The sequence below is a fragment of the Lissotriton vulgaris genome, chromosome 1_1, assembly GCF_964263255.1.
Source record: "Lissotriton vulgaris chromosome 1_1, aLisVul1.2, whole genome shotgun sequence".
NCBI classification, from domain to species: domain Eukaryota; kingdom Metazoa; phylum Chordata; class Amphibia; order Caudata; family Salamandridae; genus Lissotriton; species Lissotriton vulgaris.
Genome location: NC_141685.1, coordinates 1271320788 through 1271338298, shown reverse-complemented (window position 1 = coordinate 1271338298; position 17511 = coordinate 1271320788). Strand labels below are relative to the sequence as shown.

General features: G+C 47.5%; 1 protein-coding gene across 3 annotated transcripts in view; it reads right to left on the bottom strand.

Moving 5' to 3' along the window:
* LOC147748976 (gametocyte-specific factor 1-like) overlaps positions 1-17511 on the bottom strand; it is a 657206-nt gene that overhangs the window by 104215 nt on the left and 535480 nt on the right. For all 3 annotated transcript variants that reach the window (XM_086964771.1, XM_086964760.1, XM_086964780.1), the window contains one exon: positions 4979-5015. In XM_086964771.1, the coding sequence (XP_086820897.1) occupies positions 4996-5015 (20 nt within the window). In that variant the 3' untranslated portion in view covers positions 4979-4995. The remainder of the gene's footprint in view (positions 1-4978; positions 5016-17511) is intronic.

Genomic DNA, 17511 nt, shown 5'->3' with positions numbered 1-17511 from the left:
CTTCAGAGCCCGACGAGACCCGGATTCCCAGACCTCTACCTACATCTGCAGCACAGCTGAGACCCGTGGGTGCGACGAGACACGTGGGACCGGCCATCATGAAAGAAGCAGCACTTCGCTCCAGCACGACTTCAGAGGCATCCTCGTCCAAGTGCTTTGGGAACTGAGAAGCCCCGACCCCGAGCAGCTCGTGCACCGAAGATCAGCCCTCCAGCATCCACGAGATCTGCGTGGGGCCCTTCTGCCTGTTTGCTGCTCGACGCGTTGTCTGGTCACTTGCCGGCTGGCTGGGGACCTCCTAGACGACGAACACCGACAACTTCACTGCTGGTCTGGTTGCTCCAGACTGGCCCTTGCTCCTTTCCAAAAGAGGAGCACCCCGGACACTCCTGGTCCACTCCAGACACCGTTTCCACTCACCGAGTGGGTTGCCTTTGCCAAGGCCAGTTGACTCCGAATCAGAAACTGACACCGCCGATAGCGAGAGCCTGCGTGGGACAGCTTGTGCCTCCATCCTGGTCGTCGAAGACACCACCTGGTCCACGTGGCTGCAGAGACAATCGTCCACCTTCACCTGATCGAGACGACGAAATCTGGTTCCACTCATGGTTCCACTCCAATCACTGGCTAGTGACTTTGAACATTGTCCCCTCTGCTTTCAGGTTCTTCTCTTCACTGATCCACCCTTGGATCACATTGGACATCTTCCTCCTGACCGCCTGCAGCATCTTTTCCTCCAGGCTCCATAGACTTAAACGCCGGAACCCGACACGACTTGGCACCTATGCACCCGCAGCCTGTGGGTGAGGTAACACAAGCATTTCGGTGCTCAAGGGTAGCTTGACTCTTCTAGTGTCCAGTTCCACGTCGTTTTAGTCCTATCTAGTCAGGGACGTCCGTACTCACCTTTTTCTTCAACTGTACTGTCCATAGAAGTTTGTACGCATCTCGCGTGTGAGTTCACACTCTGCACACGCGCTCCGTGGGCCTCCTATTACTTACCTCAAGTTAGTATAGCGTGGTCCCAGCGATCCTACAGCCTCTGTACAGCTCCATTCCTAGTATTGACTTTCACATTCCACGTACTTAGTATATGGTTTGTCGTGCCCCTAGGGCACCATTGTAAATCGTGCAACTTAAACGTATTTTTCCTAAGAGTTTTGTCATGTGCTTAGCCCTCTGATGTCAAAGAGTTCAGAGGTGTATGTTATTTAATAAATACTTGTTTATTTTCATAACAACCTGTGTGGTGTCCTTTCACTTGGTATTCAAGGGGTTATATGTGGTAAAAAAGCTGGCTTCACATTCCAAGAGAGTTTAGCCCAAGACTGCTTTGTCCATGCTACCATTAGGATAGCTGGTCTATAAGGTTGACTTTACAACCAATCACCATAAGGGTTGTTTGGACTGATACAAGGTGATCACTAGAACTAGTGAGCATCATATATCAGGCCAACTTCTCACAATATTCAGCACCCATTTGTCGTTTGTGATGTTTTTCCACTCCTCCAGGTAAAAACGCACACTCCCCCAAGCCCCCCCCCCCCCGGAGTGGTCAACGGGCTCAGGGGAAGCAAACACTCACTGCTTTTGTTGTTGCTGCTTGTTTCCAGGAGCAGACTGTCTGGATATGCCGCCTCTTCCTCTACCAGGACGAAGCTGGGAGAACTGAGATCTTCCCTGATTTTGCTGTGACGACCATTGAGGGGTTTGAACCCTCTGCTGGCTCTGTCTCCGATCATAAGGACGGTATTTTTTCTTAAAATTGTCTGTTCTCTTTTCGAGACCTACAGCTCTCACAGTATCCAGCTCAGTCTTCATTCTTGACATCTCATAGTCAGCATGAGACCCAAAGAGCGATTTACCATTAAACGGCAGATCTAGAATGCGGTATTGGGCTTCAGGTTTAAGACCCGCAAGTCTTAGCCAAGCTGAGCGCCTTGCGCAAAGACCATGAGCATAGCCATGCGTAGACAGATCGGAAGCATCCGCAGCTGAGCTAATCACCTGATTAGCCACTAGCCCACCTTCATGAAGGATTTCCAGAAAATCATTCTTGTCTTCTTTGGGAAGTTTTTCAGCGAACCGGGATAGGGAATCTTAAAGTGTGCGGTCATAGCGACCCAACAAAGCGGAGGCGTTGGCGACCTTCATGTAGGAAGCAGAAGTGGCACACATTCTCTTCCCTACCGAATCCATAATTTTGCTGTCCTTGTCTGGGGGAACAGATGAGGACGTCGCTCCATTCTGATTTTTACGTGCCGCTGAGACGATGACCGAATCAGGCTGTGGCTCAGATCTTAGAAATAATGGGTCATTGTCCGGAGCCTTCTACTTCTTCGCGATCTGTGAGGAAACCGCTCCCAAAGATGCAGGAGTCAAGAACTTATGCTCAGCAGGCTCCAATAGACCTGGAACCAGAGGAAGTAAAGGTCTAGATGATAATTTTTGATGCAATGTTTCGAAGATAACCGTAGTCTTCGCAGTAGAGACAGGCATCTCTTTATTAAGTTTCGCTGCTCCACGGCAAAGAACCTCATTAAATGTGATTACGTCATCAATCGGTGATATCCTACTTGGAGGAGTTGATGACAGCGTCGGTGAGTAATACCTCTTTGAATCTGTAGACTTTGTCGAAGATCTCGGATCACGTCTCTTGGATGAACGGTGATGTGAAGAGCTCGGAGAGGGTGAAGTCCGCCTTCTCACTGATGGAGACTTCCTCTGCGGAGTACGCTCACGCCTTCTAGGAGACTGGATCACTCGTAAAAGAGGTGACCTTGATCTTGAAGCAGGTCTTTCCGACACCGGAGGCCTGGACGTAGACCTTGGAAGGTTGATTCTCCTTATCTTCCATTCTCTGAGTTCTCCCAACCATCGTGGAGAGATATTAGCCCCTGTAGGTGAAGGCGCTCTTGAGGGCTCTGGAGAGATTTATACAATCTTCAGCCCAGGGGAGGAAGAAGAACTCCTAGAAGAAGCCACAGAAACCTTAGATCGGTCTTTAGACACCGTTCTAGGCCTCTTAGCTGCAGGAGACGTCGACGGCGGTCTCCTCGATGTCGATCTTCCTAACGGCGATCCTCTTAAAGGCGTTCTTCTCGAAGAGGATCTTCTAGACGGCGACCTCGACGACGACCTACTTGGCGGCGACCTCCTCGGTGTCGACTTACTCGACGGACACCTCCTCGGCGTCGACTTCCTCGACGGCGACCTCCTCGACGTAGTGTCTCTTAGGCGTTGGCGTCATGCGCCTCGACGGCGGTGATTTTCTCTGCGTTGTATGCCTAGACGCCACATGACCTGGGCTCTTCGACGTCGAAGCCTCCACTGCCCGGTTCAACGTCGACCTTGAGTGATCTTTCGAGCCTCTCGGCGGTGACCGTCGATGAGACGACGTCGAGTCCCGTCCTCTCATAGCCGTAGGGGAGCCAGACTTGGATCGCCTACGCTCATGACATTTCTCACCTCTCATAGACTGAGAATCCTTCTTCGACGGTGACTTAGACGTCGACGGATGTCGTGACGCTGATTGACGATTTTGAACATACCAGAACTTTAGAAGAAGATCTGTCCCTCGAAGTTGAAGGGGAACGATGTTTTCTCTTCTCCCCTCTTTCCTTACGCTCTTTTTGCCGAGAAGGTTTCCTGGAGTGAAAATCTTCTCTTCCACTCACGGTTTCTCCTCGGTCATGCAGGGACTGAAGCCTGCTCTTCTCTTTCTCTCTCAAAGTTCTGTTCGACAACTTGCTGCAATGGTAGCAGAGTTCTGGCTTGTGTTTAGATGGAAGACAAGCCACACAGAACGAATGTGGGTCTGTCTTGGACATTTTTTACCACAGGCCGGGCACTTAATAAATAAGGCCGGCATATTGACTGGAAAAAAAGCCAAAAAACCACAAAAAAATTGTTGATTTAGTCAGACTAAAGAAGTCGAGTAAAGACAAAAAATTTGAAGAACTACCAGAAGAAAGTGAAAAAATATCACCAACTGGCGAGCTCAATGCTCCAGGATCCTCACAGAAGGAGCCGGAAAAAAGAACTGACCTAACTGTCACCTGTGGTGCATGATGGGAGCCTGGAGGCTCATAGAGGTCTTAAAGGCACGGCGCCAGTTTTTTCCTATTGTTACAATGCAGCCTATCTAGGCAAAAGCTGCCTCTATGATCCTGCCTGTTTTACCTTTGAAAATAAAGATTGTGTGTTTCAAAGACAACAAAGGCAGTGTTTTCTTCTTTGCATTTTCATATAATGTAATTTATATGTCTTTATTTAACAAATGTAAAGATTTTACAGGCATTTGGGGACAGTCTTTTGAGCCTAGTATGGTTATATTGGGCTGCATATGTATATGATCTATCTATATATATATCTATATATATATATATGCATATTATTGGCTATTGCTCCGGGGTCCCGCACGAGGGCGGGACTATTCAGTGCTTATGACTATTGATGAGTTTCCCCTGGAAGAGAAGTTTTTTCCCCTCAGTATAGTGGATAGAGAATACATTGTACGCACCACAGAAGTATTATTTAAACAATACCTTTTGAAATGCTGTTTGTTCTGTGTGTTGTAAGCCAGATTCTCATAATGAATAAGGGCTTCTCCTGGTTCTATTCTTTTTTTCAACTAGTCAGGACAAGCTTGCCCTCCCATCAGCTTTTTACAAATGGTTATCAATTTACTCAAGTTTAAGTTCTGGGCTTCCATAGGCATTTCAACACAGTTTTTTGAGCTGAAACACTAGATGTGTGTTCCTCCAACAGTAACCTGTCTGCAAAAACATTCTAACTTGTTCAGAGATTTGCCTCATTTAGCGAAGAGGGATTTCCCTAGTACATTTTTATCATACACCCACCAATGCTAGAGAATATCATTAACTTTAATTTACTATTAAAAGTAAACTGTGAAGCTTTCTGTAGGAAATATTATAATTTGTTCTTTAAAAATAATTGCAAAAGGTGAAATACTTACAAACGGAATGGAGGAGTCTACTCTCGGATTGCTGAATCTATGGAATAAAAAACAAATTTACTTTTATTTGAAGTACATGACTAAACCTGCAGACTTGCTTTTGCTCACAACCTTTATATATACACTGCACTTAGAGATGGGCCAGGATTACCTATCTTAAAAGATATATAATCAGTGCCTTTTTCAGTCAGTAGTGTAACTGCAACAAATGATGGACGGAAAGCTGAATGATTCAAACATTCTCCCCCAGTCAAGAGATCTGGGTTAAATTCATTGTTCTTGGACCCAGCCATATGCAAATCAGTCTGTACCAGGGCTCGACAAATCCACTCGCCCGCTCGCATTTGCGAGGGAGAATGGATGAGGACGAGCTATTTTTAGCTCCTACTCGCCCTTTCTGGCGAGTAGGAAACAAACTAACTTTTTTCCTCTGCCTTTGAAAACGGAGCAAAAGTGACAAGATAACAAGATTTAAAGGCATTTTTATTGCTCATAAAGGAACTAAGCAATAAAGATGCCTTTAAATCTTGTTAACTTGTCACTTTTGCTCTGTTTTCAAAGACAGAGGTCAAGTAGGTTGCAGTTGGGTCGAGGGGATTTTCCAAGTTACTAGACCTGCAGGACTAGTACAATTTTTCAGATTTGTCGAGCCCTGTGTACCCTGTGCCTAATGGGAACAGTCCAGTCCGAACTGCCAAGCCAGGTCCTCCCTGGACCGGAAACAAGCATCAAGGGACTGGTTCGGGTTATGACAACCTTCATCAGCCAGGCTAGCTCGAATCCAGTGGCATAGTGAGCAAGGGGTAGGCACAAACACATAATCTTAAGAAGTCTGAGTTCTGGTTTTGACAATCTGCATCAGGTAGATGCAAGGACAGGACATTCTAATAATAATAATAGGGAGATTTGTAGAGCACATGGTGACGCCGACGGCGTGTCCCCGCGCTGAGATCCCAAGTGCAGGCGGGAGGGAAGGGAGGGAAGTTACATGAAAGGAACCTTATGATTCTCCTAGACTGAAATTCTCTATTGCCAGCCCTGGGAAGTCCCACAGCAAGATACAGTGGGTATCCCAGAGAAGTTCTTTCAACGTTACATCTGCTTCTAATTGCTTCGGAAAGGCCAGGAAATGTATTGACAGACATGTTACATTTCTGCAGCTTTAAAAACAGACTACAATGACGATTTTTATTAAATTACTTCAAATTTTAGAAGGAAAAATGGTCACGAAATTAAAAGTGCTCTTTTAAAAACATCCTTCACGAACACTTTTTACTTCGTAAAAAAGGATAAGGAGTAATATATAGCAATGTAGCCTGTGCAGGCTGCAGCTTTGAAACCATGTAAATAGAACACTACGCCTTTAAGCGCCTTCTGACCTCCAGTGTTTAATCATGATCTGTAGGTTGAAGAATATTCAGTTATTTTCAAATCAAATCAGTAGTACAGTGGTTTACATAGATAATTTTCCTTCGGGGAGAAAGCCGGGTTACTTTAGATTTCACTTTTGATTTCAAGGAAGATTCTCCTGAGAAAGAATGAGGATTATAGGTAAGAAACCACTCCTCTCACAGGGGATCTCCATTGATAATCCTAAACACTGAATAGATTTGCAGGCTTATTATCCCTTAAGAATTTTGCAAAGGAAAAGATAAAAAATTACAAAAATTTTAAACTGAAAAGCCAAATTAGGAGAACAAATTCTTTAGAGTGGCTTGTCCCACTTGGGTATCTAGTTTCGCATCCGAATCAAGACAACAGTGTCTCGTAAAGGTGTCAACTGATCACCAAGTTGCAGCCTTGCAAATCTGAGCTGTTACGATGTTCCTAAGTAAAGGAACAGTAGCTGATTTACCTCTGGTGGAGTGGGTCCTAGGTTTACCCAATAGGGTTTGTTTGCTTTTTCAAACCAAATGATTATACAGGAGACAATCCATCTAGTTAAGGATGGCTTGTAAGTGGCATATCCTGGCTGTAGAGGACCATACCTGACAAAGTGTTTTGACTTCCTTAAAGATTTTGCCTTACCTAGATAGAACTTCAACACCCTCCTAATATCGAGAAAGTGGAGAGATCCCTCTGCAGGAGAAGAGGGGTTCTGAAAAAATTTAGGTAAAGTAATAGTCTGATTGACATGGAAATTTTAGACTAATCAAATCAAAATAAGCTTTATTCGGTTTTTTGTTTAAAACCATAAAAGCAGCAAGAAAAAATACAAACATGTATAAATGACTCAGCATATCATTTGCAAAGTAAAAAGGAACCAACTATTAAAAGCAAACTAAAATCAATCTGGCAATTCAGCTGAAAGAAAAAGGTACATGCAAAATCAAGAAAAGGTTAAAGGGTAGAGGATTAGTAGCACTAGATACATGGCATCCCCTTTCACCAAGAATTGTGGTTCATGTCATTTGCCTTAGGGACGGATAGGGTCGGGGGCCGGGATAGAAATCGTACAAGTCCCAGATGCGAATGGGGCCATCTCCCTCTTTGGGTTGGGAAGATCGCAAATAGGGGACAATGTTCATGCTCTTGAATTTAATTAAAATAAGGTTGCCCGGGATGTCTTTGGGCGACGTACCTAGCCACCCCACCCTCCTGACACTCAAGATGCCGCCATCTAAAGTAGATGGCAGTGGTCTGTGTTGATTTAGCCAGGAAAGAGCTTTGTTTAACAGGTCCTGGTGAGTTTCAAATTTGCCCTGACTAGGTGCAGGGACCCCAGAGAGAACAGTCACGTAAGGGGCAGCTTCTGGAGGTAGATTAATCCGATCCCTGCTTTCAATTGCGGTTCTGGGAGCTCTAAGGCGTACAGGTACGGAGTTAAAAGTAATGTCCCGGTTTCTTGGGTTAGGTATAGACATGAGGGGTTCAAGAGTTTGAGCTTTCGTGCGGGTCGTTGGCTTGAATTTTTCATTGTTACTGGGGAGAATAGGGTGAATGGGTGTCGCAGTTATTTCAGTTGGAGTATGGATCCTTAGTATTGTATTTTCAATACTGGTCAACCTGTCTCCCAGATTGTTGATTTTTGTGACCAGGGGTGATAGTGCAGTTATTAACAGTTGCTCGATCTGGGCCAGTAAGGTCAAGTGAAGTGGTGATACTGAGTCAGGTATTCTGTTCACAGCCTCAATCGGCAATAATATAGGTAGGTTGGGGGGAGATAGTGAGGGGCTAGTGCACATTTTGTCGGAATTCTCAGTGTCATTGTCATTTTCCTCATCAGCCTCTCTACCCACTATAGGGAGGGTAGATACGTCCTGGACGTAGTTCGTACCACACAGGGCATTCAGCTCCTCCCAGATGGACATGGACATGATGTGAAACAGTACAGTAAGGGGTCAATAATGATAAGATACAATAAAACTACTCGGTACCTCCACCTTCGTAGTAGCCAAGAGGGGTGGCCCGGCCCGGCCTCCTCGTGCCTCTGAGGGCCACAGAGGGCCCGGGCTTAGCCCGGCGCGTGCGTCCCGCGACGCGGAGGGAGTGTCCCTTGATGTAGCGCCTCCGGGCGTGCTCTGGCCGGATGCAGGAAATGGCAGGAAATGGCCGCTATGCTCCCTGGGAGCTGTAGTCTCTAGCCGCGTGTTGGATTTGCGGTGGCGGCGAGACGCAGCGTTAGGGCCCCAGGAGCTAGCTGGCGAGTGGCAGGTAAGTTGCTTCCCTCTGTGCCCCGGCGTTTCTGTCCCCCGCTCCACCGAGGGAGCGTCCCTTGATGTAGCGCCTCCGGGCGCGCTCTAGCCGGATGCAGGAAGTGGCAGGAAATGGCCGCTATGCTCCCTGGGAGCTGTAGTCTCTAGCCGCGTGTTGGATTTGCGGTTGCGGCGAGACGCAGCGTTAGGGCCCCAGGAGCTAGCTGGCGAGTGGCAGGTAAGTTGCTTCCCTCTGTGCCCTGTGCCCCGGCGTTTCTGTTAAGAAAGAGTACTTTCTCCGATTACCCTGAGGCAGGGAGAGCACACCCAATCCGTGCGTCCGTAGGTCGTGCGAGGTCCAGGTAATGGATCTGGCGCCGGTGTGGAACCAAGGGATAAATACAGAACGCCAAACGAAGTGTGTGGCGTGGTGGGCATGGCCAGAGACTAACTTAGGGATGAATTTAAGATGTGTCCTCATCACTACCGTATAGCTAGGGAGTATTGTGCAAGGTTCATGTGAACAGAGCCTGCATCTCAAACACCACAAGCTGAAGTAATGGCTACCAAGACAAACACCTTCCAAGAGAGGTGTTGAAGAGAGGCCTTTTGAATGTGTTAGAAGGGAAGACCAATAAGGCCAGAGAGAACAATGTTTGACTTCCATAGAGAAGTTCTCCTGAGGGGAGAATATATCTTCTTAATGCCTTCAAGAAAATCTTTGACCCGAGACATTTTGAAAAAGGATGTTAGTGAACGACATTTTCGATAAGCTGGGATTGCTGTGAAAGGCACTCTAGTTAAGAAGTTGAATTTCGCTTTAGCAAGAGGATGAGAATATGGAATAGCCTCTCTCCCTGACAAGCCAAAGGATTAAGATTGTTCAGAGAACAGATTCAGAATCCCTTTCTTTTGAAAGAATATGAAGTCCGAATAGGTGGTCTGAGCACATCCATGCATTCCTGAGGAAGGTTTAGGTGGCTATATTGTATGAGATCAAGAGATATGCAGCTAGGTTCAGAGAGAAGGTTTGGATGCTGAATCTGGCCTCCAAACTTCTGAAGAATATCCAGTCTGCATGGCAGCTTCTTAGGTGGACATTCTGAGACATGACAAGGATTAGTGTACCACCATCAAGGACACTATGGAGAAATGATAATTATTCTGGCTTTCGAGTATGAGCACTTAATGAAAACTGTCAGCAGTAGGGGAACTGGAGGAAATGTGTAAAGAAATTTGCATAACCATTCGATCCATAAGGCATTACCCGGTGTGCATGGTTGGTAGAACCTAGAGGCGAAGCTTGGGCATTTTTAAATGTCTCCACCTATGAAAAGGCCTCTTTGGGGAAAACCCTAATCTGAGAAGATGTTTCTTGAATGACTGCGGAGTGTCAGCCTGAGTATTCTGGATTCCTGGAAGATGGGAGATTGTAATCTTGCGATCCCTGGAGATGAGCCACTTCCAGATTTTTAGAGCTTCCTGGGACAGAGTTCTAGATCTCATCCCTCCCTGCTTGTTCAGAAAATGCATTCTTTTTGTTTTGTCAGTCTCAACAAGGAGAGTCTATTATGAACAATGGGAGGAAATACTTCAGGGCTAGATGTACTGTCACAGGGGTGTGGAATTTAATGAAATATGTCCTTGTCCATGGGACAAGTAGATTCATAAATCTACTTGTCCTGTAACAAAATCCACTTGTCCCTTTGGTGCCACGTAGTGTGCCGTAAAATAATGGCAGGAATCTCATTATAGAAGAGCTCTGATAATAGCCTCTCTGGTTAACGTCAGGCTAATACTATAGAAGGATTTGACTTTTGGGGTTTTTCACCAGCTCTTCTCTAATCTTTTCCCCATACTGAGAAAGGTTGGAAATTTACCACTGACAACAGCAGAAGTAAAGTTTCTTCCAGGGCTGGGAAAAATGGGGTTGGAGAAAAAAGTGAACTTGTGAACACTCAATAGATTACCACTGGGGCACATTCATCTTTGCTCATGCTAAAATGCAATTCACAAATATTTTCTGGGATTACGGTTTCCTGGCCTACTTACGGAAATTCATGTGAATTCATGAAAAACGTAAATCTGCATTAATATAAGGACATTTATCATGGGTGCACTTTTGTTACTTTCTTTAACGTTTGAGCCCCTAATTCAATCTGAGTTAACCAAGACCTTTTGCTTTTATTAAAATGCTTTCTCTTCCTATCTATCTGCTGGCTTCATTCTGTGTGACAGCATTTTGCTCTTTTACAAAGTAGTTTTGTTCAGTGCTAGGAATTTCTATGGCAATGTGGCCTTTATGAGCACAAATACTGGCTGTCTAGTAAGAACGCACTGGCAAACAGTGTAGGAGAGTAGGGTCTGCAATCCTATGATCACCCCAGATTTTTGCTTTTTGCTTCACTGGTTTACGACTTCTCTGAATGTGGGCCTGCTAATCAGACCCACAGCCTTGCTGTTCTCTCACTAAATTGACACGTGTACCGTAGGTGCATTTACCAATTGGTACTGGGCCACCTTATCAGACCCTGTAACTCAGGGCATAGGTGTACCCAGGGCCTACCAGGGGCTGCAGCATGTATTATGCCACCCCTGGCTGGCCATCTAAATCTGACAACTGGCTGCACGACAGCTGGGGCAAGGTGGTGTAATCACCCTTTGCTTTAGATATAGTATACCTATATCTAACCCTAAAATGGATGCACAGATTCCTATCAGTCACTCCTATGGCAGGCCTTGACAATCCTGAAGGCAGAGTGCTTGGAATCGTGTGAGATGGTGCTCTGGCATGAGCTGAGCCGGTTTGCAGCTTGCGGAACCAAGTCCTAATAGGTGTTCCATGATAACGCATACCATATACTCTTAAGTGCATTATAATCCTCGCGGTTATATGCTATCTTTGGTATCGCTTTATCAAAACATGTCGAGTAAGGTGTCATACGAATTGGAATACTAACCCCTCGCCAATTCTGGCGACGGGGTTAGCATTCCACCCTTCTAGAGGGACACGACATGTATGTAACTGTGAACCCCGGTTAAAGTTAACTCAAGCCTCAGCATTACAAAATGGATGCTGCCACCACAGACACAAGTCTGACCCCCTGCAGCTGGGAGACCTTCCAGCGAGGGGAGCTTGGACAAAGGGTTCCCTGTCAGGGGCGTTGCTAGCACCATCCCAGACAGGGTTTTGTGTATCCTGGGTAGGCAGGGCTTTAGAGGAAGGTGACTGCAAGTGGCACCCCGGTGCTCACTATGCATCTGCCGGCTAGAACCAGTTCCAGGGGCACACCAGCCCCGGAGCTGGGGAAAGTCCGGCATGGGAGAGGGGTGTAACCACCCCCCTTCCTGGTCCCACCCATGAGCAGGACCTAGTCCTGTACCAGCCCCTTTCTTTAGTATAAAGGTGGGAGCGGGGACCCTTCCAAATTAGATCATCTTTGAATCCTGAAACTACTTTCTACGAAAGGAACTCTCGACTTCTTCTCAAGATTTCTCCCTTGTGACTGAGGAGTAGTCACCCTGCACCCGCAGGCACCATCCAAGAACAACTGCGGTTTGCTGCACGTCCTTCCTACGGAATCCGACTGACCAGCACGACAAGACCCGGCTTCCCTGGCACCTCTGACCTCTACTCACATCGTCAGCTCAGCTGAGATCCGTGGGTACGACGAGACCTTGAGGGACCGGCCATCTTCAAGACTGCACGACTCTTGCCCAGCACGACCGCCGAGGGATCCTCGAGTGAGTGCTTTGGGGTCCGAGAAGCCCCAACCCTGAGCAGCTCCAGCACCGAAGTTTAGCCCTCCAGCATCCACTAGATCTGAGTGGGGCCCTTCTGCTTTTTGCTGCTCACCGCGTTGTCTGGCAACTAGCCCGCTGGCTTGTGGCCTTCCCGACGACGACCGACATCAACACTGCTGGTCTGGTTGCTCCAGACTGGCCCTTGCTCCCCTCCATAAGAGGAGCACCCCGGACCCTCCTGGTCCACTCCAGACGCCATTTTGAGTCCACCGCGTGGGCTTGAATTTGCCAAGACTTGTTGCCCCAATCCTGGGTCCAGCGACGTCGACAGCAGCAACCATCGTGGGACAGCTCGCACGTCCATCCTGGTCGCCGACAACGCCTCCTGGTCCGTGAGACTGCAGAGCCCAGCGTCGCCCACTCACCTGGTCGAGGTGACTCCATCCGGTGCCATCCTGGTGCCCATCTAATCACTGGCTAGTGATTCAGAACTTGGTCCCCTCTGCTTACAGGCGTCTTCCATCTCCGATCCAGGCTTGGATCCATCCGAATCTCTTCACTGGTCGCCTGCCAGTAACTTCTTCTTTCAGGCTCCATAGACTGCAACGAGGATTCCCGACGTCTTTCCAGACCTATGCAGCCGCAGCCCCAGGGCTAGGTAACCTCGGCATTTCGGTGCCCCAGCATAGCCTCACTATCCAAGGGTCCAGATCCTTTTTCGTTTCAGCTCTACCTAGTCGGATTCGTCCGATATCACTAACTTGGTAAATTCTAGCATCCATAGACTTTGTCCCGCATCCCGCGTGAGAGTGCACACTCTGCACCCGAGTCCCCTAGGCCTCCTGCTAGTAATCTGAAGGTTCAGTAGTCCAGTCCTAGCGATTCCAGAGCCTATTAGTACAGTACTTACCTGCTAGTAATTTCGCATTCCACTTTTGTAGTATATGGTTTTTCGTGCCCCTCGGGCATTTGTGTAAATTGTGCAACTTAAAGTATTTTCGGAAGAGTTTTGTTGTGTGCTTAGTACCCTATCCTCATAAAGAGTACAGGGCTGTTGTGATCTAAAAAAATACACTGTTTATTTTCATAACACTTGTGTGGTGTCCTTTCACTTGGTGTTCAAGGGGTATATGTGATGGTATAACAGCTGGCTTAACACGCCCTCTAGAGCTTAGCCCGAAGGCTGCTCGTATCCATGCTACTAGGTTAGCTGGTCTATCAAGGTTGACTTACAACCAATCATCAATAAGGGTTGTTTGGACTGATACAAAGTGCTCACTAGACTAGTGAACATTATATACCAGGCCAACTTCTCACAAACAGCACCACGCCTACCTGATAATCCCCAGGTAGAGAAAGGAGCATAGAGCAGGCCAAGTGAGTAACCAGAAAATTAAAATATTCCCCACTTTGAGCCAAAGGTCTTATGCCACCAAGCAAGCGAATAAAATCATTGGAATCCTCTCTAGAATTGCTTTGCCTCTTCCATATAAGCATCTATCCATTCATCCTTTCACCCACTGATATCTAGCATTTCACGTTTACATTGTCATCCATTCATTCTTTCATCTATTAGCCTTTCACCAATATTTTCGTCCATCTGTTGATTCGTCAGTCCACCCGGTCATCCATATCCAAACCTGCCCATCCATCTCCAACCTAACCATTTCAGCCATCCGTCCATCCTTTCGCTCATCCATCTATCCAACATCCCTTTCACTTTTCCATTCATCCTTTCACTCATCCATCCACCCTTCCACTAATCCATCCATTTATCCTTTAAACTTATCCACCCTTTCACTCCCTAATCCATACACCCTGTAACCCATCCATCCATCCAACTTTTCCTTCATTATAACATCCTTTGTCCATCCACCATCCCTGTCACTCATTCATCTATCCATTTAGCCAGCCACACTTGCACTTACTCATCTTTTCACCCGCACATCTACCCATCCATCCTTTCACTCACACCCACCCTTTCACATTAATTATGAGCCTTTGTCTATCGATTTGCAGACAGAAGAGGCCCATCAAGAGCTCCATCTCTACAGTAGCTGCTAAAGTGGGGCGTTCACGAAGCCACTGTTCAAACCTATCCTTCCATCTCAAACCTATCGATCAAACTCTTCCATCCTGCCATCCTTTTGCTCATCCATCCTTTTGCTCATCCATCCTTTCACCCCACACATCCTCCTTTTCGCTCATATTAATACACCCTTTCACTCATCCCTCCATCCATCCTTTCACTCATCCATCCATCCTCTTTTTCACTCGTATATCCTTCCACCCTTTCACTGCCTCCATTTGTTTTCTCTCATCATCCACCCTTTCGCCTCATCCATCTTCTGTTTCGCTCATATATCAATCCACCCTTTCATTAATCCCTCCATCCACCTTTACACTCAACTATTCACCCATCCATCAACCCTTCCACCCAGCCAACCACCTACCCACCCACTAATCCATCCACCCACCCAGCCATCCATCCATTCATCTACTCTCTCACCCATTAATCCACCCTTTCATTCAGCCATCCACTTTCACCCCATCCATCCCTTCATTCACCCTTGCACTCATCCATCCATTCTTTCACGCATCCATCCTTACATCCATCACTCATTCATCCATGCATCTATCCATCCACCCTTTCGCTCCACCCATTCATCCATGCACCTATCCATCCAGCCTTTCACTCATTAATTTATGCATCTATCATCCACTCTCACTTAATCATCCATGCATCTATACATCCACCCTCTCACTGATTCATCCATGCATCTATCCACACACGAGGACCCTCCACCACACAATAGCCCGAACACAGATCTTAGCCACTTTGCCCTGACCCAGCCCCCACGAGTACACTTCCCCCCCCCCTCATGTCCGACCCCCTCACGTAACCCCAAGTTAAAGGTTTCGCACTCCTGTTCTTACCAGATGCGTGTACACCCACCGTCACACAGCGGCGGTCAAGTGCCACTGACTGGACACTCAGCAGGGAACACGGGAGCGGGTGACACCCACTGAAAATGCAACAGGGGCGACATGTGTCTGCCACGCACGCCGTACACTGAACCGACAAACGGGGGGATGCCACCGCTCACCAAACCTGTTCCACACCAGCTTCACAGCTACTCACATACGCGAGCTATAGACCCCACATTTCATCGATGCGCCACCAGCGCATGCCTAGCATGTTGATGGGACGTTGGTGCCGTGCGCACAGATGATACGTGGCACGGCACTGGCAACACGGACACACTGGGACATACTGACATGATCATCCCTGTTTTATGTTGAAAAGTTACTGGTTGAATTATAGAAAAATGTAAAATGAGACGTCAATTATAGAACAGATCGCGTGCGTAATGTGAAGAGTATACACAATCCGCCAGTGAAGAAGCACGCCAGACAACGAGTGAGACGATGCATAATGCCTTCCCCTGTAACCCTATGCACCCACAATTCACGGATTTCTTGCAGCCGGCCCGCAGGGTTGTAGGCTCTGCTATATGTACTGCACTTTTTCTTTTACAATAATAAACGTCTTCAAAAAAAAAATCCATGCATCTATCCATCCACCCTATCCCTCTCTCACCCAGTCACCCACCCCTTTTAAATCCATTATGGGCTTTTGTGTGCGGACCTGCAGACTGAAGAGGCCCATGAAGAACTCCACAGCTGCTGTAGTTGCTACGGCAGTGTGTTCAAAATGCCCCTGGTGCATGCACAAAGTGAGAGGAGGGCCTAGTGCAAGGATAGAAATGGGGGTGGCCTTAGGCCTGCATGAAAGCCTCATGGAGAAATGTATGAGCTTTAATGTAAGCCCTGGATGAGGTAAGATATGAGAGGCCATGGGGAGCAGGTAAGGGCTGTCAGAGAGGGCGAAGGCGTGGCATTGGGTGTTTTCGTCGTCTGCAAACAAGTCTATGGATGGACGCCCCCAGCAACGAAAAAGCTCTTCTACTACTTCGTCGCTTAGCACCCAGTCTGGCTGATCTTCGAAGTGCCTGCTGAGTGCGTCTGCCTTGACGTTCAACTCGCCCGGAAGGTGCACCGCCACTACTGTGAGACCTTGAGCGAGAAGCCAATGCCATATTGCCTGAGCCTCTCGAGACAGTGGGCGAGATCTTGTGCCTCCTTGTTTGTTCAGATAGAACATGGTTGTTGTATTGTCCGTCTGAACCAGGACTGAGTTGGATTTGATCGCTGGCAGGAAAGCTTTGAGAGCCAGGAATACAGCTCTGAGTTCCAGCATGTTGATGTGGTATGTCTGCTCCTGCGCAGACCACTGGCCTTGAATCTGAAGCGGACCCATGTGTGCTCCCCAGCCTTGCAGGAAGGCATCTGTCACTATAGATTGGGACGGAATGGGTAGGTGAAACGGCACCCCCACCATCACATTTTTTCTCTGAGTCCACCATCTGATGGACTCTTTTGTCGCCTGGGAAAGATTGATTCGATCCTCCCAGCGTCCTGTCGCTTGGTCCCACTGATCGTCCAGAGCCTGTTGTAGAGGACGCATTCTCAGCCTGGCGTTTGGGATGAGAAAGATGCAGGACGCCATGGAACCCAGTAGAGATGCTACTTGTCGGGCTGTTGGAGGCCGAGACTCTAGCAGAATCCCACATTTCTGTTTCATCGAAGAAAGTCTCTCCTCCGAAGGAAACGCTTTTCCCACGCTTGTGTCCAGAACGGAGCCTAGGTAGTGGATGGACTGTGTAGGCCGCTGGACTGACTTCTCCAGGTTCACATGGAGGCCGAGCCTGTGTAGCTGGTGCAGGCACAGTTGCAGATCTTGCGTTACCCGTACCGGAGATGGACCCTTTAGGAGCCAGTCGTCCAGGTATGGGTAAATGAAGAGACCCTTCTTGTGAAGAAAAGCCGCCATCACTGCCATGCATTTGGTGAAGACTCGTGGTGCGGACTTGAGACCGAAGGGTAACACCTTGTACTGGTAGTGTTTGTTTGCCACAACAAACCTTAAGTACTTGCGATGTTGTTGCGCAATCGGGATGTGAAAGTACGCATCTTGCAGATCCACCGAACACATCCAATCTCCGGCTTGCAGATGAGGACATATCTGGTGAAGCGCTAACATGCGGAACTTTTCCTTGACGATAACTTTGTTTAGGAGTCGTAGGTCGAGTA